At 39.0% G+C, this 22173-nt stretch overlaps 3 protein-coding genes and 1 long non-coding RNA gene across 12 annotated transcripts in view; 3 read left to right on the top strand and 1 right to left on the bottom strand.

Annotated features, from left to right (window-relative positions):
- The window catches only part of LOC307144857, a 66812-nt gene extending 54434 nt beyond the window's left edge, over positions 1 to 12378 (bottom strand). Inside the window, exon 1 of the long non-coding RNA XR_013818838.1 lies at positions 12299 to 12378. This is a non-coding gene — a long non-coding RNA (uncharacterized lncRNA). The remainder of the gene's footprint in view (positions 1 to 12298) is intronic.
- Positions 1 to 22173, top strand: part of mapk9 (mitogen-activated protein kinase 9) — a 100103-nt gene that overhangs the window by 9422 nt on the left and 68508 nt on the right. The gene's annotated exons all lie outside the window — the stretch shown is intronic.
- On the top strand, positions 1075 to 8547 carry LOC307144856 (uncharacterized protein). 6 transcript variants are annotated; one of them, XM_079847513.1, is made up of 4 exons: positions 1075 to 1315; positions 2311 to 2414; positions 4056 to 4166; positions 6514 to 8547. In XM_079847513.1, the coding sequence occupies exon 4, from the start codon at positions 6516 to 6518 to the stop codon at positions 7329 to 7331; it is 816 nt and encodes a 271-aa protein (XP_079703639.1). In that variant the 5' UTR covers positions 1075 to 1315; positions 2311 to 2414; positions 4056 to 4166; positions 6514 to 6515; the 3' UTR covers positions 7332 to 8547. The 6 variants fall into 6 exon arrangements, with proteins under 6 accessions (XP_079703639.1, XP_079703643.1, XP_079703641.1 ...); XM_079847517.1 differs by lacking the exon at positions 4056 to 4166 and having other exon boundaries at positions 1076 to 1315; positions 6514 to 8541; XM_079847514.1 differs by lacking the exons at positions 1075 to 1315; positions 4056 to 4166 and adding an exon at positions 2797 to 2906 and having other exon boundaries at positions 2265 to 2414; positions 6514 to 8541.
- On the top strand, positions 12235 to 21786 carry kiaa1191 (KIAA1191 ortholog). 4 transcript variants are annotated; one of them, XM_079847511.1, is made up of 9 exons: positions 12235 to 13912; positions 14248 to 14374; positions 15295 to 15403; positions 15600 to 15793; positions 18746 to 18857; positions 18971 to 19095; positions 19212 to 19315; positions 19400 to 19560; positions 20824 to 21786. In XM_079847511.1, exons 3-9 carry the CDS (start codon positions 15376 to 15378, stop codon positions 21030 to 21032), a joined length of 933 nt encoding a protein of 310 aa, XP_079703637.1. In that variant the 5' UTR covers positions 12235 to 13912; positions 14248 to 14374; positions 15295 to 15375; the 3' UTR covers positions 21033 to 21786. The 4 variants fall into 4 exon arrangements, with proteins under 4 accessions (XP_079703637.1, XP_079703635.1, XP_079703636.1 ...); XM_079847509.1 differs by having other exon boundaries at positions 13658 to 13912; positions 19400 to 19581; XM_079847510.1 differs by lacking the exon at positions 12235 to 13912 and having other exon boundaries at positions 14108 to 14374.

Below are 22173 nucleotides of genomic sequence, written 5' to 3'. Positions count from 1 at the left end.
GAATATTATTCTTTTATCTATTATCTTTTCCTAATCCTCTTTCTCTCATCTTCCTCTTAATAATTTTTAGCTTTCATTCCATATCCCCCAAAACAGTATTTGGAAGTACTCATACATGAACACTTGGACAAATGGTCACAGGCACGAAGACGCAGTTTTATTTAATTGACCTGAGCACTCACTAAAAAAAAAACAACCTCACAGGCCATTATTTCAAAGAGCTCTAATTAATTTTTAGCTTGAATTAATCCATCAGTTTGCTCCAGTTTGACCAATTTAGGCTGTGAGTAGTTGCTGACATGATAGGTGTGCATTATTGCATTGATCATCCAATTACAGTGAAGTGGAAGCATTGCCTCCATTCATTTGAGTTTTTATCTATATTTAATTTTGCCATTTGCCATAAATTTGTTCATTGGTGTCGCTGTTGGACAGAGGTACTTAAAAAATTATCATTGTAAAACTCTCTTTCATCTAAAATTCTAAATATTTGTTTTATTTTTGCATTTTTACTGCTGAATTTACCTAAATATGTCCAGAACCATTGATTTTCTCTGCATTTTGATGTCTGAAATTTTTATTCACCGTTTTTATTGCAAAAGCCGCCGGTTAGAACATTACATATTAATGATAAAAGCAGTGTTGGGAAAAGTTACTTTTAAAAGTAATGCATTACAATATTGTGTTACTCCCTAAAAAAGTAACTAATTACATTACTTAGTTACTTTTTATGGAAAGCAATGCAACATGTTGCTTTATCAAATGTAATTTTTATCTAAAGTTATTTTTGCTTATTGGTTTGGTTGAACTGGAATAATAGAATGTCAGCAACAAACACAATAGTTAAAGTGGATAAAGTATATCTGTATTTAATTATTGCAGGTTTGCATAATATATTTGTTTGCATTTCACAATTTTTCTTCATTTTGATGAATGCTGAAGCTGTTTTTGTGCAATGAGATGAGACTTCTTCCTCAGAAGTCTGTCTGAATTCAGTTTTGTGAGGTACCTTTGAGTCTAAATGCTGCCAACTACGTCATTGCCTGATAAGGCAGCGAGGCAGCCTAAGTTTTTGGACACAGCCCTTATTTAGCTGGTTCAGTAGTGTTTGATCAGGGTTGCAGCTGAATTGTGAAGGTATAGGCAGATCTCCAGGAACAGTATTAAACACCCCTGATGTACACTTGGTGTTGTTTTTTAGGTGTCAACTTTGGGGGATCCAATACACTTCCATTATAGACTATATTACCATTATTTTTCATGAAATCTCTATTTGTGTTTATCTGAAGAAAGATACATCAGGGACAGCATGAGGGTGAGTAAATTCTGAGAGAATCTTTCATTTTTTGGGTGGAGTATTTAAGAGGACATTGCATGTGTTCTTAGAGATATGTTCAAGTCTTTGATAATTAATTAAATGATTAAATCAAATTAAAAGGACATTTTCAATAAATTACGTAAAGGTGCACCTGGCCCAGTGCTTCCTTTGGCCAGTCCATCCCTGAGCCAGGGTTACTAAATTAAAATATTTTTAAGTTTAAAAAAAGCTTAAACTTACTTTATTTCAGCTAGTTGCCAAGACATATTTATTTATGTATTTATTAACTTGATTTACTAAAATAACTCAAATTGAAAGTAAAATAAAAACATAAAAAACTATAGACAGATAGTCAGCACAACAAATTTACTAAAGCTAGAATGAAAATGGAAAACATAAAAATAAAACGTATTCAAAATATTAATAAAAAACTATAATATAATATCTGTCAGGTTCATAGTTTTGTTTAGTGTGTTTTGATTCAGTTCTGTTCTCTTCTCCCTATCATTATTTGATCTGATTTCCTAGTTTGTCAACTAGGTTATCCATTAATTAATCATTCTGTTCAGCTGGACTTGATTAGTTCCCTTTGTTTGCCCTTGTATTTAAAACCTGTGTTTCATTCTGTTTCTTGTCTGGCATTGTTTATGATAAAGTGTAGTTGCCCTTTCTGCAGTCATTCTGAGTCGTGCGTGTTATACTACACGCTTGATACTAAAATAACACTGCTTTAAGTGGAGTGAATTCAATCAGAGCAGACTGAAAATCTTCTCATTTGACCTCTGACCAGAAGTGAGATAAATGGAATGGGATTATATTGAATTTAACAGGGCTGGTCTGTAAACGTGCTTATTTCCAAACTGCTCCACCTTCAAAACAACCACCTCCCTCTCAACATGTCCCACCCTTCCACTCCCTCTCTCTTGTTCTCACACCCTTCCTTGTCAGACAAACACTTTTAAGACTGAACATGATGTTTGTGCCTTAAACAGGGCAGTCTACCTTTTATGAAGCTTATGTTGACGATATCATCTGATAACTACAACAGTTCATCCAACAAACGTGGAATATACGGGACAGCTATCTACCATCACAGGTAATGGACTTTGAACAAAAAAACATGTTTATTTACAAAAGCTGTCACTGGGGTGGTACCCTTTCAAAAGGTACATATTTTAAAGAGTGCATATTAGTATCTCAAAGGTACATATTAGTATCAAATGTATATACCTAAATGGTACATAGAACCTTTTTATAGGGTGCCGTCCCAGTGATAGTGTATACCTTTTTTTTCTGAGAGTGTATTTCAGTTTGGCTTGAGAAGGACTACTATAGTATACAAAAGATTACTCTGTCTATTTTTCTTAAATTTTCCATTGCACGTACAGTCTATACTCGTGTGGGGAATCAACACCATACAGTCGTGCTGTTTGTTATCTTGACGCTCACAAGTTTACTGCCCTTCCACTGTTTGACAGCAACGTGAACATGATGAAAGGTCATTGAGGGCTCAATACCTGCAGGAGCTATATATAGTTGGATAAACACTTTCTTCACTCAAGATAAGAGCACCACTCAGCAAACCAAGGTCAAAAAATAGAGGCATATCTCTAAAATTACTTGCTCATTTCCTCCTTGTAAAAAAGCAACCATGAGAAAGCAATGCATGATATTGGAAAAATAATTATGACTGTTGACTTGGTATCAGGAATGGACCAGTGTGGTCACACTTTATATTAGGTAGCCTTAAATACAAAGTTCTGTCATGAAACACTAGATGGCGCAGGCTGATGGGTCCGTAACTCAGTTTGTTAACAATCTGCATTGTTATCTACATAGCACAGCTGATTGGTTGCTGTGGCATCAGCAGCCAATGAGCTGCGCCTCAACCGCTTGAGCCTAAAGCGCTTCCAGAAACCCTTCTTCTTCCCTAGCTCCACCTATATAGATCTGCTACAGGGGGTTATTTCATGTATGTTATATGTGCAGTAGCAGATCTATTCCGCCCAGGCCAAATACGTTAACATTTCCATATCCATTACCATAACAATCTCTCAGAGAGTTGTAATGGCAGAACTATTATTAACCATGTTAGTGCATTAATTGCATTTAAACCACTTGCATTTAATTAACATTCGTAGTTACACTGTTAGCTTTACCCCTAACCCAACCATTAACTCTAACTCTAACATTTATAATCCTTACCCTAACACTGCCTTCACTCCTAAACCTGTAAATATAAATGTGGGAATTTTCCAGAACAACATGTGGTTACACAGTGAATCCATAGTCTTGTATTTAATGTTAGTTCATAAGGTTGATAATGTAAAGTGTGACCAACTGGGTCTCCCACAGAATTAGTGTATTTTAATACTGATATGCATCATGTCCCTTTTTAACTTTAGGTTTTTTTTTTATAAATGTGTCATCACAATCTGTTTATTATCTATCTATCATTTAGGGGTATGATTTAGGAGGTTCTTTTTTTCTCAGACTATTTTTCCATACTGTCATACAAACTTCTTCCCCTCTCCTGTTTCTTTCTCCCCACCACACCGGTAAAATCCGTTTTGCAAATGATTCTTCGCAGCCACAGGGATGGGAACGAAGGTGCTATTTTTAGCACTGACCAAGGGAGGAGAGAGAGTGAGGCGCACGGGAGAGGGCGAGCAAGCAAACAGGCAAGAGAGAAAGAGGGAGGGAGAGACGGGAGGAAAATCATTATTTTTGTGTGTAGCAGCAGTTGGAGGCTCTAAGCTAAGGCAGGGAAGAGGAGACGAAACGAGAGGAGTGGAGGAAGAATAAGAGATCCACAGCAAAACCAGGCAGCCGGAGAGACCCATCTCAGGTGGGACGCCACTCACACCACTGGCCTTAATACAAACCAGGGAAAGGGTATGGTTACATTATACTTCAGGTTTTCACATATAACACAATCCGACAATTCCAAATTTATTTTAGGATTAGGGCCAGAGATACTTTAAATTTCGTCTGTTGTTGTCAGAAACAGCAACCCACGCCAGATGTCCGTCGTAATGGGATGTGTGAGGCAGATCTGCTTTGATCTTGAAGTATTTTGCAGTTCTTTTTTCCTTCATAGATTGTTGTAGGAAATCTGGGAAAATCCAAGCATGTTTAGGCAACTGAAATTATTTGAAAATAGGGATGGGTGGGAATTGGTGCTGGGTTGTTTACATTGGTCTGCCACAATAAAGAGGGGTGTTCAGATGATTTGGGCATGGGGCGGCAGGGGGTGGTGTAGGAGCTGCTTCACTGTGTGTGTGTGTGTGTGTGTGTGTGTGTGTGTGTGTGTGTGTGTTTATATGTGTGTCTATGTATGTGCTCTCCGATTGCTGTGAAATCTGAGCACAGTCTGGGATGTGATGGGAAGAGGTGTTGTCATGGAGACTGGGCTTGCACATATTCCTGTAACCAATCCCTCCCATTATATACATTGATTTCTGGCATTTACTGTACAGAGCAGCATTAAGGAAGGATTGAGGTAATAACAACTTCTGAAATGATGCTGTTATTAATTATGAATACAGAAATAATGTGGGTCAAAGCCAATAAGAGAAGCATTAGAGGTCTGTCAGTGAGTATGTGTGTATGCTGATGAATTTGATGTCTGTAAGAATGATGTTTAACTAACATTATAAAAGATTAATAAATACTGCATGTATTGCTTATTATTAGTTAATGTCTTAACTAATCTTTACTAAAGGAACCTTATTTTAAACCAAATGATATGGCTGCGAATGCATGTTGTTATGGTTCCCTGGAGAAAGTTGTATTATTCAGAGGTTTTTCTTTCCTAGATCAGGAATTCTCTTGAATTGACTTTCTCAAATTGTCTAAAATGCCTTAAGAGAACCAGAAATAGTAAGAGGATACTAATAATGTGGATATCATAGACCAGATAATTTGACTAGGAATATTTCAAGAGTGATTTCCTGTCTTGAGCATATCATGTACAAATGGGTTTACAGTGAATTATATATATTTTTTATAATATTGTATATAAAATTATATAATAGATATAACATTTTTTCATTTTTTTTCATATATTTTTATAAACATTTCCGTCTTGTTTCTGTTTGTCAGCAGATGTATATCAGTAACGGTGGTGTATTTGGTTGCAGTTTATTTTGTGATTTCGCTGGAACAGTTAGAGATAAGGAATGGCATGTTGTGTGGGGGCAGCGCTCCGTGTCGAACATTGCCACCCCTATGCTGCCTCCACAGCTGATTTGAGAGAAGAATAATTCTTCATGTAACAAACCTTAATGTTTTTAACCAAGAGATTTAGAGGTCACATATATTGTTTAGCGAATTTCACAGACAAAATAGTCATTTCAATAGGAATCTGTGTGTGATCTGAGAGCAGATTTTGCAACAGGTTCAAGCTTGTCATGCAGATTTGTCACGCTGACCAACAGAAAGCTGCTTGGTTTGACTTCTGTGTGAACTGTGCATCATACATCACTACACTATTGACGAAAGACTGTTTTTGCCCACAAATTTGCCCACACCTTCAAGTGCTAAGTCTCCATTTGCTCTCCATTTAATCTCATTGCTTATGTCGAAACAACTGAGATATTAAAGTAATCTGTAACACTTTACAATGAGTAGTTAATATTAGTTAACTAAATTAGTTAACATGAATTAACAATAACAAAATTACAAAAACATTTATAAATCTTAAGTTTGTTAATTTTAACATTTATCTAATATTATTTAATGGACCTGAGCTAACAATGAACAATTGAATTTTAATTAGTAAGTATTAATAAATACTGTAGCAAATGTCTTGCTTTGTTAGTTAATGTTAGGTAAAGCATGTTATCTAATGGGACCATATAGTAAGGTGTTAACATATACTATGTATTTTTTTTTTTCGGTCACACTTTATTAGGGTCCAACTATGACTTTTGCCTCAGTAAACTCCTAATTACTGCTTATTAATAGTTAGTAAGATAGTTAAGTTTGGGTATTGGGAAGGATTAAGGATGTAGAATATGGTTGTGCAGAATAAGGCATTATATTGTGCTTTTAGTACTAATAAACAGCTAATATAGTAATATGCATGCTAATAATCTACTAGTTAATAGTGAGAATTGGACCCTAAACTAACGGTTTTTTTTTTCCTATCATGTACATATCTATTTAATGAAGCACTATTTCCGCTTTTACAGTCATGCGTCCCAGGTCCAGATTACTGGCTAAACGGGGCCTCCCCACCATCAGGGAGGGCTATGAGGAGCTGGTACAGGACCTGAACCAGACCAACAGCCAGCACACCACCACACAGGACTACTTCCTCTCCATCTGCCATCTGGCCCGGCCTACCTTCCCTCTGCATGAGCCCGACTGTGACATCCTCTCCATCGGCCCTTTGGATTCCCCAAAGCCCTGCCTACGACTGCAACGCCTGCGCCAGCATCTGCAGTCTCCACTGCCCCACACCTCCACGAGCAATGACCAGACAGTTGAACAAGCTCATAAAGAGAAAGAGACCACCAGATCTGCTCCATCAGAACCACTGCAGGCCCAAGCCGCCCCAGAGGAGGACAACGGATGCAGAGATGACGTCCCCAGCCCTGCAGATCCGCTGGAGTACCTGTACAGCCACAGAGGTGAGCTAGCGTTCCCCACCAGAAGGGGGAGCATTCCTCCGCGTCGGCCACGCAGCGACACCTACCCGTGCTGTTCCTCGCCAGCTGACGCCCCGCGCAAGAGCAGCTGCCCAGAGATTTGCCTGGCTGAGACAGTCACTGCAGCAACGGTCCTGCAGCGGTCACCTCTCAGCAGGAAGAAGCTGGACGACGGTGGCCTGGCTGCGCGCAGTGGCATTCCCAACAAGCTCGACGGCACCCCTGCTGGCTGGAGGGGAAAGAGCAGTCGCTGCATGGACAAACAGACCATAGTGTCCCACTGGATCGCAGAATGCCGCAGCGCATGGAAGGAAGCCCGCATTCGCGCTTGCATGTTGCCCGCCATCGCCGAGAAGTAATCTGCTTTTGCTAAAATCTCTTTCCGGTGAGGCAAAACATCACGTAGAGTAACGTGGATTATTTTGGAATTATGACTTTGCACTTCAGGTTTATATGCATATACATTTTTGGTGTATTTCTAAAACCGTAACCCTATAGATGGTGCCATGTCGATACCACGCCATAGTGTAGAGTTACTATGAATGTCAATAAGACTGAGTCAGTCTAGTAATGTCCAGTTGTGATCAATAAACACATTGATTTTTGGATGCCTTTAACATTGTTTAGTGAGATTTTGCAGGTCTAATATATAATTGCAATTGCAGTTCTAACATACGCAACACAATGTAGTGGTACAGAAATGCATAATATTCACAGATAAGAATCTCACTTTTTTTGAACACCCGGGTTTTAGCAAATTTGTATATTAGGCAGCTACTGTGATGCAGAATGAATATGCCATGCTTACTTGAAATATTATTGAACATTTGATGGCATTTCCAAGATTTTTGGGAAACAGGTTCAGCAAAAGATCTGACTTGGATTAGGGCGCCTTTCTGTATAATAAATAAATATGTCCAACTCTTATTTCTATATAGTCTCAAACCCTTCTTAATTCACTTTAATATATTGGTATTTACACAAGACAAGAAGCTATGATAGTTCCATCTTCTGACAACAAAGGACAAATGACATGAGATCATGTTGAAAACAGCTATTATGTTTGTTTTCAGGCCCTTGTTTTGCAGTTTAAAAGTGGAACATGGTGTGACAGCTGTAGAATGAACTGAGTAATCTGGTAAGAGGATAAATGATTAAATGTCCTGGTCAAGAATCACCTTTGTTCAGCAACAGAAAATAAAATGAAAAATCTGACCTACATAATTTTGATATTCACATGTATGGCAAAAGGCCAATGTAGAACTGCACTGTTATCTGTAAGACTGTTTGTACACACCCAGAAAATCTGGTTTTCTCTGCATTGATTTGGTGTTTCAGTATTTTGAGATTGTCTTACTGTTAAAATATTAATTAGTACGGTTGCATGTGAATTTGTAAATTATTTTGTATTCATGCATAATAAATTTCTTTGAATTATTATTATTATGGATGTAATGATTTGAGAGAAACTGTATATTACACTATATGAAAAAGAAAACCTGTTGTACATTTTCAGCAACCTTGTACTTTTCTTCCCCACTTTTTTTAAATTAATAAAATATCTGTGTTTTATGTATGGATGTGTTTTATGTATGGGGGGGTGGGGGTTCTGTTCCATCAACTGGATTAAAAAAAAAGTTACAGTGAGTGTTCTGAGACAATTAGTAGTCTATTCCATTAGTAATAATATTGATGGGAAAAAACCTGTTAACATGATGACTTATTATATCAATACATTTAAATCAATTTTGTTGATCAACAGAAAAGCTAATGAGCATTATGGTTTAGCAACCTAACAGCAATACCATAATGTGACTACACATTACTATTGTGTTTAAAGGGATAGTCAATCCAAAAATGAAAATTAGCCCATGATTTACTCACCCTGAAGCCATCCTAGGTGTATGACATTCTTCTTTCAGGTGAATACAATCAGTCTTATATTAAAAAATTTCCTGGCTCCAAGCTTTATAATGGGAGTCAATGGGTATATTTTTTGGAGGTCCATCAATGCGCATCCATCCATGATAAAAGTGCTCGAAACGGCTCTGGCGGGTTAATAAAGGTCTTCAGAAGTGAAGCAATGCGTTCGTGAAAGAAAAATATCCATATTTAAAAATTTATCGACTAAAATAACTAGCTTCCGTACGGACGGCCGTACGCAAGTCGACTTAAGCCAAAAGAGTAGAACATAAAACAAACACAGGCAAGATAACACTTGACAAAACAAACCAGAACTCAGGAATCCTTTACATTTCCACAGACGGTGGGAGGGGGCTTAGGCGGAAGACACTGGGACTGGATTGGACCTCTAGGTGGAGGGTGAGACAAATTAATGGAGACAAAGGTGGGAAGAGCCAGGGCAGAACCCTCAGCAGGATGACCAGGACACAGGGTTGAGGGAGGGTGGAGACATGGTGGAGACTTGGCAGGCGGAACGAGAGGAAAGACTGTCTGAGACGGAGCTGGCAGAGGTGGAAACCCAGGCGGAGCTGAAGAGACCAGGGGACACAGAAGGGTCTGAAGAGTAAGGTGGAGACACTGGGACGAGCATTTGAGGCGAAGCCAGGTTGCCGGAGGACATAGGTGGAGCCAGAGGGAAGGCAGAGCCAAAGTAGTGGAGGGATGAGTCAAAGACGAAGGCCCGTAAGTCCATGGTTACAGCAGAGTGACGACTGACAAGTCAGAGTCGGAGGGAGGAGAAGCTGGTAAACTATCAGCCCAAGGCAGATCCATGATGTACTGAACAGAGGGTAGGTGGAGACGAAGGGCTGATGTGAGTCAGTAAAGAGGGGGCTAAAGGACTGGGCAGTGTGGGCAGGGTTACAAAATGACCTTCCTGGCTTATACTGGACACACAAACAATCTTAAAACGGCCAAAAACAAATACAAACCCAGGAAACAGAATCAGAGCACGAGCAAAACCACTACTAAAGGAACACAGGCAAAATTACACGTGACAAAACAAACCAGAACTGCCAGAGGACTGAGACGAAGCTGGTGTGCTCAAAGACTAAGGCGGAGCCAAAAGGGGTGGAGGGACGAGTCACAGACGGAGGCCCGTAAGTCCATGGTGATGGCAAAGTGACGACTGACCAAAGTGGAGCTGGAGGGACGAAGAAGCCCGGTGGAGCCGTAGTGGGCGAGGAGCCAAGGTGGAGCTGACTAGTCAACAGGCCAAGGTAGAGTGACAAGCTTGTAGGGTTTGGGAAGAGCAATAGGGTCAAAACTCCAGGGCTTGGGCTGGCAAACTATCAGCCGGCTCAAACAATCTAAAAACAGCAAAAAAAATACAAACCCAGGAAACAGAATTAGAACACAAGCAAAACCAATACAAAAGGAACACAGGCAAGATAACGTGTGACAAAACAAACCAGAATTTAGGAATTCATTACAGCAGCACAGATTCAATCAACCAACAAATCCACACAATATCAATCAATTACAAAATTCACGAATAAAAGTGCATTTTAAAAGCTGATTTAAAACTAGACAGAGAAGGAACAGACCTAATATGTTACAGGAGACTTGGGGCTGTAACCGCAAAAGCTCAATCTCCCTAAGATTTGTATTTAGAACGGGGGACAACTAACAGAAGTTGAGCCCAGCCTAGCCCAGACAAAGCAACAGAATCTTAAAATCAATACAAAACTTCACTGGCAACCGGTGAAGAGAGGCAAGAACTGGGGTAATGTGCTCCCTCTTTTTTGTCCCTGTTAGGACTCTAGCAACAGCATTTTGCACCAATTGTAACCAGCCAAGAGACAATTGTGGTAGACCAACAAAAAGTGTGTTGCAGTAGTCATTGATGTAATAAATAGCGCCTCACAGCGTTCACTCCATTATTAAAATACAACAAGTACACATCATACATGACAGAGTGAATCATTATTTCCAAGTCCTTCCTGGAATAAGAAAGTGATAGCCCTAAGATGGAAAAAGCTCCCCCTAAGCACTACACTGATTTGCTTATTAAAATAATAGTCAGAGCAGCGCCATGAAACCGATGCTTTGAGGGATAGACTTGTTTTTAATGGCATCCGTTGTATAAAACTGCTAGATCACTTATAATTTTCCATAACTCATGTTGTCTGGAGTTTTTTGTCTCCTGAAATTTTCATGGAATATTTTTGCAGTGTTTCGTCTGCAGAACAATCCAGAAACACATTAAATAATAGTACAACACACTGAAGAGATGTAGCCTATGTCTATCCCTCAGAGATGGTGCTGCTGTGAATAAGGTCTATTAGGATGTGTTGAACAAGACACTTTTTTTTTCAAGGTTTTTTCTTTACTTGGGACTGAGCATTAGTTGAGAAGGATCTTTAGAAAGCTGAGGCAGAGCTATATGAGAGCCTAGGATCAGCATTTCGGTTTTGGATTTATTAAGCTGCGAAAAGTTACTAGCCATCCAGGTTTTAAGTACCTCAAAGCACTCCAACATACCAGTTTGAGTTTATAGGTAAATAAAATTGGGTATCATCAGCTTAGCAATGACAGGAGATATTACATTTCTGAATAAATGAGCTCAGAGGAAGCATATAAAGAGGGAACAGCAATGGTGATAGAACAGACCCCTGAGGAACCCCATAGTGTAGAGGAGCTGAAAAAGGTGAAAAATCCCCTAAATGTACTGTGAAGCTCACTCAGATAAGAAGTAAGGCAACAACACAAGGATCGTACCATATCAGTTCTGTTAGTTTATTACACAATTAAATATATTTGGAGTTTTTAATGTGCTTTGTAAATTACTGAACTGTTTTACTATGGTATGCTTAAAGCTACAATATGTAATTTTTTACACCGCTAGGGGTCGCTAAACTCTTACAATAACAAAGGCGTATGTTGATGACGCATAAGCGGAATTATGGAACTTGCTGTCATGCCGAAGGATCTAATAATGTTTATGGATGAGTGAATACATTGATGTTTTCAACATGACTGTTGTATGAAGCAGGTCGCGATTGCTAATGAGAGACAGATATCAGCGCCACACGCAAGTCCCGCGGATATAACGTTAAAGGAATGAGGACATTTCATTCTACTGAACTAACGTACCCGCAAGTGCTGAATAATACTCACACAGGTCAGTTTATTAGATGAATGAAACTTGTGAGGTAACGCAGCGCTGTTTCACTTGGTCTACACTATCACACTAAACTGCATTTGAGTGTGTTGAAAGTTATAATGCTATTCTATGTGTTAGTTTATCTGTATGAGACTAGCAGTAAGCTAGATCAACATAAGAATAACATACTGATCATATTCTAACATTTCATCATGTTGAGCTATATAACATTGATTAGTTTTATGTAAATTTGCTCACCTCTACATTTGCGCGTCTCTGTCATGTCACATGGAGCTCTTGGCATCTCGAAAACGCCATGCTGATATTGATCCTTGTTTTATTTCTCCTTTTGTCCCAAAGTATGCTTGCCATGATCTATAATGTTTGAACGAAACAACAACAGCTTGAGCGTGCCGCTAGATGTAACGTCCACGTCTGTTGACTTGGTTACTATGGCAGTACGAATGGAAACCAGGGATACCGTGGATATTACGTCATTGACAGGCAACAAGTGGGACAGGGCACAGGGACGAGCCATTATTTAAAATTGGAATTTCTCTGAAATTAAAAATCTTTGGGAACTTTTGGGATATTGTAAGTACACAGCAGGAAATATATCACACTGTGCAAGTGATTTTTGGATATTTTATTACAAAAATATTACATACTGTAGCTTTAATTTTCCGAAATTTATGTTCTTTGCTATTTGTTATGTGTATTTAGAATTAATTTGGTGGGGTGCTATAAACCATTCAAGCTAATTTGATTAGTGAGAATAACCACCCCAGCCCCCTTTTGTTAATCCCTGTGCCACATCCCCCACCAAACACCAACACACTACACAACACCCTCCTTAAGGTGCTATAGGGTCCCTTGCACCACCCACCACAGCCCTAGCAGGGGGAACTATAGCCTACTTACTTGTGGCTTCATGTGGTTCCTTGGGAGTCCTTATGTGAGTACATGAGGCCCCACATTTGCAGAGGGTGCCAATGGAGCTTCTTACTAATCACTGAAGAATCACACGCAGTTTGTTAGTTTGGTGCCATTACTGAATTTTGGTAGTGCCAAATGTATGCCCATACAGTAACAATCTTCTAATTCCTTAAAAGCAAAAAGAGAGGAAAGAAAACGTAAAAAAAGAATCCAGTAGAAACATTACAATGCTATAATAATACAATAGCCTACCAGAAAGACTGTAGAAATGTAATGATGTTGCTGAAAAGAGAACTATAGGTATTCATGGAATAGGTAGAACAAATCTTTACTTGTCCATTGAGGACTTGCAGTTCTCTTCATTGGCTTATGTAGAAGGGATGTATTAAATAAAAAGTCATGTAATGCCGAAAAAGAACCGTACACAGTTTTACTACTATGAAGGTGAGTAAATAATAACTAATTTTTATGTTTGGGTTAATTAACTTGCATAGCTACGAAATAATCACAGAGTAATCATTAGCTATGCAATGTGCGTGCAAACATACTTGCCAATAAATCTCTTTCAGATTCTGATAGCTGCTGTGTATTTATTTTAGGTCTTTTACTGCCTCGTGCGGCTAGTTGAAGTACTGCAGCAGTTGCTATGATGATAATAACAAATCAAAGTATCGCGAGATTGGGGGACTGCAGCCCCAGTTGTGTTGTCGTGGTTGGCTTATTGTCAGAGACCAAAAGGAAGTTGAAGTTATGGCAGATATAAAGGCCAACTCTTGTCAAACATATGTGATGTGTAATTTAACCATTCGATTAAACGTGTCCCCAGTACCTCAGCTGGACTGTTAGCTGATGTAGAGGAGGTGCGGGAAGACTTGAGCTCGCCATCGCATCCCTCAAACCGGTTTCAGGTCGCCGAAACTGGATTGAACAGCTAACGTTAGTAGCCTCATTTACATACGATTCAACAAATATTGTTGTATTTGTTAAAATGTGAGGTATTATTCAGTATTTCAATTATTGTTAAACTTAGCCGAAATAATGCTTTGTTAAAAGAAGCGTGTTGTTGTGTTTAACGCTAGTGCGTTGGCTTTTGACGTAGCGGAAATCAGTAACGTTACTGTGAAATTGAACAGCATTACATAACATCAGGACAGACAGCTGGTGTGATCCCTTTCCCAGCATTGCGTTATCACGTCAACAACGGTGTTTAGTCGTATTATAGACAAAAGGTTTGTCTTGCTGTCAGTCATACGTTCCTCGTGTTTCTCCAGCTTTTTCTGTCTTATACTGGCTGTGCTAAGTTAGTCCTGGCGTCCCACAATGCTGACTGAGCAAACTTCAGCTTGTCAGCAAGATCAACCTGTGCTCTAGCAGTGGTGATCCAGCCGCCCTTAACAGGTAAGAGACGAACAAATATGCTTTTGATATCTAAACATATATGCGTAGACAACTTTACACTCAGCTAGGAAATCATTTCATGTTTATAATGCTAAATTAAAGGCATATGGTCTTGGATATACATAGTTACTTTAGAGAACTTCCACATGACCGACATTTATTCATTTATTCAAAGGCAATCATATTTGTTATTGAAAAAGGCATGATAAAGAAGATTTAAATAGGGTCTTAAATAAAGTATCATTATCTTGGACATGGTAAGTGTTAATATACGGTTAAATAGTGGACAACACATGTTTTTGAAATTGTGTGAATAGGTTTGGGCGACATGGCCAAAAATATTATGACAGTATTTTTTCCATGTCATTCGATATCAGTATTTATAACAAAATTCTGTTCATGCTATTAAAGGTCAAGTTAATGCATTTCATGTATTTTTCAGATATCATGAATGAATGTAACCACATTACTTGTTTGTTTGTATGAAATGAATTCATAAAACTTTTAAAAAGTCCTTTAAAATCCAAAGTCATTTACAACAAAACATTGTATTTTTATTTTTGTTAAATCAGGTGCCGCACAATATAATCTGTATACTTGCTATATATATTAAAACATGGATGAAAAACGTCATGGTTGTATGATATTCCTTACATGCAATAATAAATGTAATGTTGTAATAAATTGTATAATATCTGGGATTTTGGAATTTCAGCCACTCATTCATCGGTAATGATGTTGTTGTGTGGTCAGTCACTTGCACAATGATGCAGAGGGTCAATTGAACACTGTACCAAAGGATTTAAGAACGGTGTCTCTTTAATGATTAATCTGAGGTTGCTGGATGTTTCTTTGGCCTTAAAATCAAATATTGCTTGGTTAATGTGTAACTTGTTCCTTTCTCTTTATTTCATCTGTAGTTTTGATCCAGTCTGCTTTGATTGGGTTTGTCCAGGCTGTCTTCAATTTTTGGTCTAACAGAAACGCTTCATTCAGTAGCCATGGTGTCCAGACCTGGAGACCTTCCAGGTAAAGGACAGATTTAGACCTGTTTATGTTACACGTTGCAGTGCATAAAGTGAAAGGGGTCAAGGGTATTAAACATTAACCTACATTTTCAATATGTTTAATAGATTGTAGATGGTTATATCACACCAGTTTCTACTTTTAAATGCATCAAATTATGTGTTTGTTCAGATGTTGTTGTTTTGCTCTTTTACCTCAGCCCTGGAAGCAGGTCCAGGTTCCTCAGAGGGACTCCTCGGAGGGATGTCCATCCCAGTTGGGATGACCCGTCGAGCTTTCAGCTATGATGATAATCTTGAGCGGCCTATGTCTCCACCTCCAACTGACATTAATATTAACAACCTGTGGAGGCGACCTGTTATACCGGAGAGGAAGTTTGCACGACTTGCTGAGGTTCGTGTGCATTGCTTATTCTTTGACCGATTTTGCCCGCTGGAACATGCAAATACAACACACACACACACACACACAGACATTATAGAGTCATATGAAAAAGAAAGTACTCCCTTTTGAATTCTATGGTATTATGTATCAGACATAATAAAAAAATCCTCTGGCCCTTGGCAGGTCTTAAAATTAGGTAAATACAACCTCAGATAAACACATGACACCGGGACGCATATTACACCATGTCATGGTTTATTTAACAAAAACTAAGCCAAAATGGAGAAACCATTTGTGACAAACTAAGTACACCCGTACTGCTTTCATAGGAATTAAGAGAGTAAGTAGGAGTCAGGCACTGCTAATCAAATGCCATGGGTTAATTGATCATCAGCAAGCGTGACCAACTCTATAAAAGCAGGAGTTTTGTCAGTTTGCTGGTCTGGAGCATTCAGGTGTGTGTTAACTAGGGCTGGGCGATTTAAATCGTGAGATTGTTATGCGCATCTCGTCAGTAAAGCCGGTTCCTTGATTAGTAGTAAATTGCCATCACCTGCTTTCAGATGGAGCGGCATTTACTACAAAGAGCCGTAGTTCACTGACAAACTGAGCCATATCGCATTAATTATCGCTGGCGATACGTCCGCGATTTTAATGCGATATTGCTCAGCTTGTCAGTTAACTACGGTTCTTTGTAGTAAATGCCGCTCCATCTGAAAGCAGGTGATGGCGATTTACTACTGATCAAGGAACCGGCTTTACTGACGAGATGCGCATAACAATATCACGATTTAAATCGCCCAGCCCTAGTGTTAACCTAACACAATGCCAAGGAGGAAAGACATCAGCAGTATTGCAATTGTTGCTGCCCATCAATCTAGGAAGCGTTACAAGGCCGTTTTGTAAACAATTTGAAGTCCATCATTCTACAGTGACGAAGATTATTCACAAGTGGAAAATGTTCAAGACAGTTGCCAATCTTCACAGGAGTGGACGTCCCAGCAAATTCACCCCAAAGACAGACCGTGCACTGCTCAGAGAAAATGCAAAAAACTACATCTCAGACTCTACAGTATGGAAGCTTGTTTCTGCCACAGAATAAAACATTTTATAAGACAATTGTGACTTTTTATCTCACAATTGCGTGTTATAAAGTCAGAATTGCATGATATAAAGTCGCAATTTCGTGTTATAGTCAGAATTGCGAGATATAAATTCATAATTGTGAGAAATAAACTATAAAATCGGACTTTTTTTCTTGCAATTGCGAGTTTTTAGCTCGCAATTCTGACTCCTTTTCTCAGAATTGTGATTTATAAACTCGCAATTGCGAGTTACAAAGTCCAATTCTGAGGAAAAAAATACTTAGCGAGCGAATACGAGTTTATATCTTGCAATTCTGACTTTATAGCTTGCAATTGCGACTATATCACGCAAATGTAAACTCACAATTGTGAGAGAAAAAAAGTCTGAATTGTGAGATTGGCGGGATGTGGTGGATACACGTTTCCATACTACAGGCCTCAGTTAGCATGTTAAAGTTCATGACAGTACATGGCTGCAGGGCTTATGTTTGCAAAGTTGTATCTGAACAACACACAAGACTAATGGAACTATGTCCTTTAGACAGACAAGACCAAAGTGGAGATGTTTTGCCATAAAGCCCAGTGCCATGTTTGGCAAAAACCAAACACATCAGCAGCACAAACACCTCATACCAACTGTCAAGCATGGTGGTGGAGAGCTGATGATTTGAGCTTGTTTTGCAGTCACAAGACCTGGGCACCTTGCAGTCATTGAGTCGACCATGAACTCCTCTGCATACCAGAGTATTCTAGTGTCAAATGTGAGGCCATCTGTCCGGCAGCTAAAGCTTGCCCAAAATTGGATGGCTAACAGAGTTGCTAACTGTCTTACAATGACAGCTGTCAGTGTCATCCTTGTCCCAAGATGTTTTTGATGAATTTTGGACACAGAAGGACCACCTCTCGTCGAGGAGCATATGGTGGGTATCAAGATAAATTTGGAAGCAAGGGTTTACAGATCACAATGCAAGCGGGAGAAGCCTCATGCTACGGTCTTCATGATCGCAGATGACAACATCCAGGATCAACACTGTTCACGTACCACAGGCTAAGATTAAATGAATTTACAGTTAACCAGTTTAATATGGAGAGGCACTGAAATGCAGGCCTTTGTTTATGTGTTTTTGCTATCTGTTAGCTATTTAGGTATGTACGTTAGCATGGACTCACTGACTTTAATTATAACTTTAATCTGAGTATGACAACCAGAAAATGAACGTTTTCGTCTTCATTGGGATTGGGGCTGAATCCTTAGGAATCCAGGTTACTGTGACTACGTCATTGGATTAATACACAGCTTAATCCAAAGCAGACATTTTGCTCTGTCTTGTTTGGGTTTAGGAAGTGTAATAAAATAAATACCCATGCCCATACCCCAGGCACATCATTTTACCATTTTTGTAGTATAAACACCATCAAACCGATGAGAGCTTTGGATCTTCCAATGTTTCTCTATGGCGCTGAAACCTAAAGATGTCCGAGTTCCGGTGCCTGTACAACTGATTCTCAGCTGCCATTGGCTCATATGCGTTTGAGGGGAGGGACTTAACGATAGGTCAATTGGGTCATGCAGTAGGACAATGATCCTAAGCACACCAGCAAATCTACACCATAATAGCTGAAAAAGAAAAGAATCAAGGTGTTGCACTTGCCCAGTCAAAGTCCAGACCTCAACCCGATTGAAATGCTGTGGCAGGACCTTAATTGAGCAAAAATCAATTAATCGCACAGCCTTGATTCATAAACCATAGAATTCAAAAGGGTGTACTTTCTTTTTCACATAACTATATATATATTCTCCATACCACAGTTTAAGACTAATACCACAGTTAGACTAATGCTAACAATTCTTCTGGTATTTCCTGTATACGTTTAGGAGGATGAGTCAGAAGGAGGGGTAAAACAAAGTGCTGCTTTTGAATCCACTAAACCTGCAGGACCTGTGGTGAAAGCCAAAGCTTCGTCTGTCATGAACTCCCTCATCATCAGTAAGAATGTTACGATGACTGCCTAATGCATCATATTTCACAGTGTTAACTGCTCTTTAGTGGAAAGTTTAGTTTAGTTTAGTCCTAATTGGACCTGTTGTGTTACGTTACAGAGCAGACCCAGGAGAGCATGCACAAGTTTGAGAAGCAGGCAGGACTGACCGATACAGGCTACACTCCACACAAAGGCCTGAATGCAGAGGAGACCCGATACCATCGTCTGGCAGAGTCAATGCATGTAGGCAGAGATCCTCTTTACATCAGCTCCAAATGTTATAGGATAGATTTTGGTCTGACATCTCCAATACAGGTCTTTTTTTAAAAAGCATAAATTGTGTGTATTGGATGTTGTAGAAGCTTCAAATGCAAAGTGTGGATGCCAAAGAAGAGAAACAGCCTTCATCTAATCAGTCAACGCCTTCTGGGACCCCTCAATCCTCACCCAAGCAGAAACGCAGGTGCCTGAATGAGTCAGCAGCTTCACATCCTTTGTTTTGCATTAATCATTTTGTGGGTTGTAATTTTGAGTGTGTATTTGGCAGGGGCTGGTTCACTAGTCAGGGCTCCACAGCATCTCTCACAGGCTCTGAGATGAGCACCAGCTCTAGCTCCAGTATAGATCTGGCTTCAGGTGACGGACATGTAGAGCGCTGGGGTGTTTTTGGACCTCGGCCTCAAGTCAGCAAGTCCACCACTGACCCAGGTACAGATTCAGCCATGACAGGTAAACCACACAGTGCACTTTACATGAAGAGAAACCTTTCTGCATACTCTTTTAAATATCAAAATCACCCCCACTTGCATTCAAATAATCCATTCGAGTCGATCAGATGTGCTCATGTTATCATAATAACAATAATAATATAATAACAGTAGGCTAGATTTTGGTGATTTTTGTCAATCCAGCACATTGCTCCCAACCTTGTAAATTTATCTACAATCTACTCATAATTTGAAGTATTTACAGTCAGTAAAATCTTAATTTTATCATCAGGCAGGCTCTTACTAAGAATGAGAATAAATCTGTTATTCACAATACCTTTCAGTTTACTCATTTGAGTTTAAAACAGCCATGTGCTGGAAAAAAATTCAAGCTCATTTAAAAATCAGATTGAATAAGTCATCTTTGAAACCTTTGTAATATAGTTGATATACAAAAATAGCTGAAAATAGCTGACAGTTAAGTTTATGAAATGTATGTGCGTGCGTACTTGCATACTTGGCAGAAGAATTATTTATGTGTATGTTGATTACTATTAATGATTTAACTTTTTAATGATTTAACTATTTATTGAACATTGCTGGACTTTGTTTGCATTTTTTATTAAGAGGAACCAGCTATCTATTCAGGTGAGATGTGAGGTATAACACTACCATTCAAACGTTTTTATTTTCATTAAATTAATAAAAACTGATGGTAAAGGTGTTTATGCTGATAATAAGAAAAGTTTCTTGAGCAGCAAATCTAGTCATCAAATCATGAGTAATGATGCTGAAAATTCAGCTTTGCCAACACAGGAATAAATTACATTTTCTATAAATAGAAAAAGTTATTTTAAATTGTAATATTATTTTACAGTATAATTATTTCTGATTAAATATGCATTAGAGACTTCTTTCAAAAACAGAAAAAGTCTTACCGACCCCAAAGTTTTGAACAGTAGTGTATATCATTCACATAATTTCTGTGCCTTTTTACGTCATTCAGACCAACCAGCTTCTTATGTTTATCCAAGTCCTTTCATCTATATGTATTAACCACTGCAGAGACCAACTCTGTTCTACTACGTAAACACTGCTCGACCAATCCAATTCAAGCACCAGAACTAGCCACTGTATAAAACAGTTTAAAGCTCTGCAGGCAGCTTTTTACACATACATGCAGTGCTTCAGTTGTTGGAAGTTCATCGGACTTCACCCTCTAATCCGTGTCAACACACCCAATGTTATTCCTGTGTGTTCACAGGGGGCTTTGCCCTGCAGTCCTATAAGGGAGCTCAGAAACCCACCCCTATGGAAGTGATGAAGGCTCAGGCCACCCGCTTGGCCGAGGACCCCAACTTCAAAGCTCCCCCCAAGATGGAGATCCCCACCATGGAGGGGAAGAGACAGGTGACCCGACCTCACAAACTCAAACACCGGGACATGAACGTCCTTACACCCTCTGGATTCTGAGAGAACTCCCTACATTCACCTCAGCTGTACACATAGTGAACCTGTAGCTGGTCTACCCTCTCTCTCTTTCCCTTGTGCTGTCTTGCTGTTGGGTCACTGCAGTAGTAATTGCTTTTCCCTTCACAGGCGCATCTTTTTGCTAGTGTCTAAAGTAAGTGGTCATCCTCAGATGTCGTGCGAGTGTGTATGAGCACTTTTGTTGGTGCAGTTGTCTTTTGTTAGCCTCCTCTTTGCCTTTTAAAGTGTTACTTTAAGTTAGTATGTGTGAGAGTGTGCGTGCCTTGATGTTTTTGGATGTACTGTGGTGTAATTACTCATGGCTTACTTTAACACTGACTATGATGAACAAAAGCAGTGTTTTATGTGTTGGATTTTTCATTCCATCGCATACAGTAGCAACAGGTTAAACTTTTTTTTTTGTCTGCCTAGAGCAATTGTTATATATTCAGTAATGATGTTGTGATTTCCTGTGTAACATCATCAATACACACAATAGGTTCAGTGATAACTTAATTCTTTAAGTCTTTGCTGTGTGTATTATGACGTTTAAAGCATTGTGATACGGTTGTGTCGAGGACGGTGTGTGAAATGACGAGAGCACTAAATTGACTGAAGAATAAAAGAACTTTGGCTAAAATTTTTATTTAATGTAACAGCTCTGGACAGAGAATTTCTTATATTTTTGTTACAAGTTTAAAATCGTTTCATTTTATTATACATGTTAACACATGAATAAATAAATGGACATAAATGATTTTTGCTTTTTCAAATTTCTTTCCTGCAATTCCCTGTTTACCTTTTTTTTTTTGCTAATGATATAAGACAATGAGTTCAAACAAATCTTATACGGTCACATGTAAGTTATTATTTAATTCTTTGTTTAAAATGATGCAAACTTGCCTTTCAAAAACAGTAGAAAATTTTACCAACTTTAGAATGGTATTCTCTCTCCGTGTGTGTGTGTGTGTGTGTGTGTGTGTGTGTGTGTGTGTGTGTGTGTGTGTGTGTGTGTGTGTGTGTGTGTGTGTGTGTGTGTGTGTGTGTGTGTGTGTGTGTGTGTGTGTGTGTGTGTGTGTGTGTGTGTGTGTGTGTGTGTGTGTGTGTGTGTGTGTGTGTGTGTGTGTGTGTGTGTGTGTGTGTG

The sequence above is a fragment of the Squalius cephalus genome (genome assembly GCF_949319135.1).
Source record: "Squalius cephalus genome assembly, chromosome: 17".
NCBI lineage: Eukaryota > Metazoa > Chordata > Actinopteri > Cypriniformes > Leuciscidae > Squalius > Squalius cephalus.
This window is presented reverse-complemented; position numbering and strand designations above follow the sequence as displayed.

Excerpts from the sequence above, each read along its gene's own strand:
- LOC307144856 (XM_079847513.1), top strand. The coding sequence starts at position 6,516 with ATGCGTCCCAGGTCCAGATTACTGGCTAAACGGGGCCTCCCCACCATC.
- kiaa1191 (XM_079847509.1), top strand. The coding sequence starts at position 15,376 with ATGGTGTCCAGACCTGGAGACCTTCCAG. Across the intron at positions 19,096-19,211 it reads GTCTGGCAGAGTCAATGCAT|AAGCTTCAAATGCAAAGTGT; the intron begins GTAGGCAGAGAT and ends TGGATGTTGTAG. Across the intron at positions 19,582-20,823 it reads TACAGATTCAGCCATGACAG|GGGGCTTTGCCCTGCAGTCC; the intron begins GTAAACCACACA and ends GTGTGTTCACAG.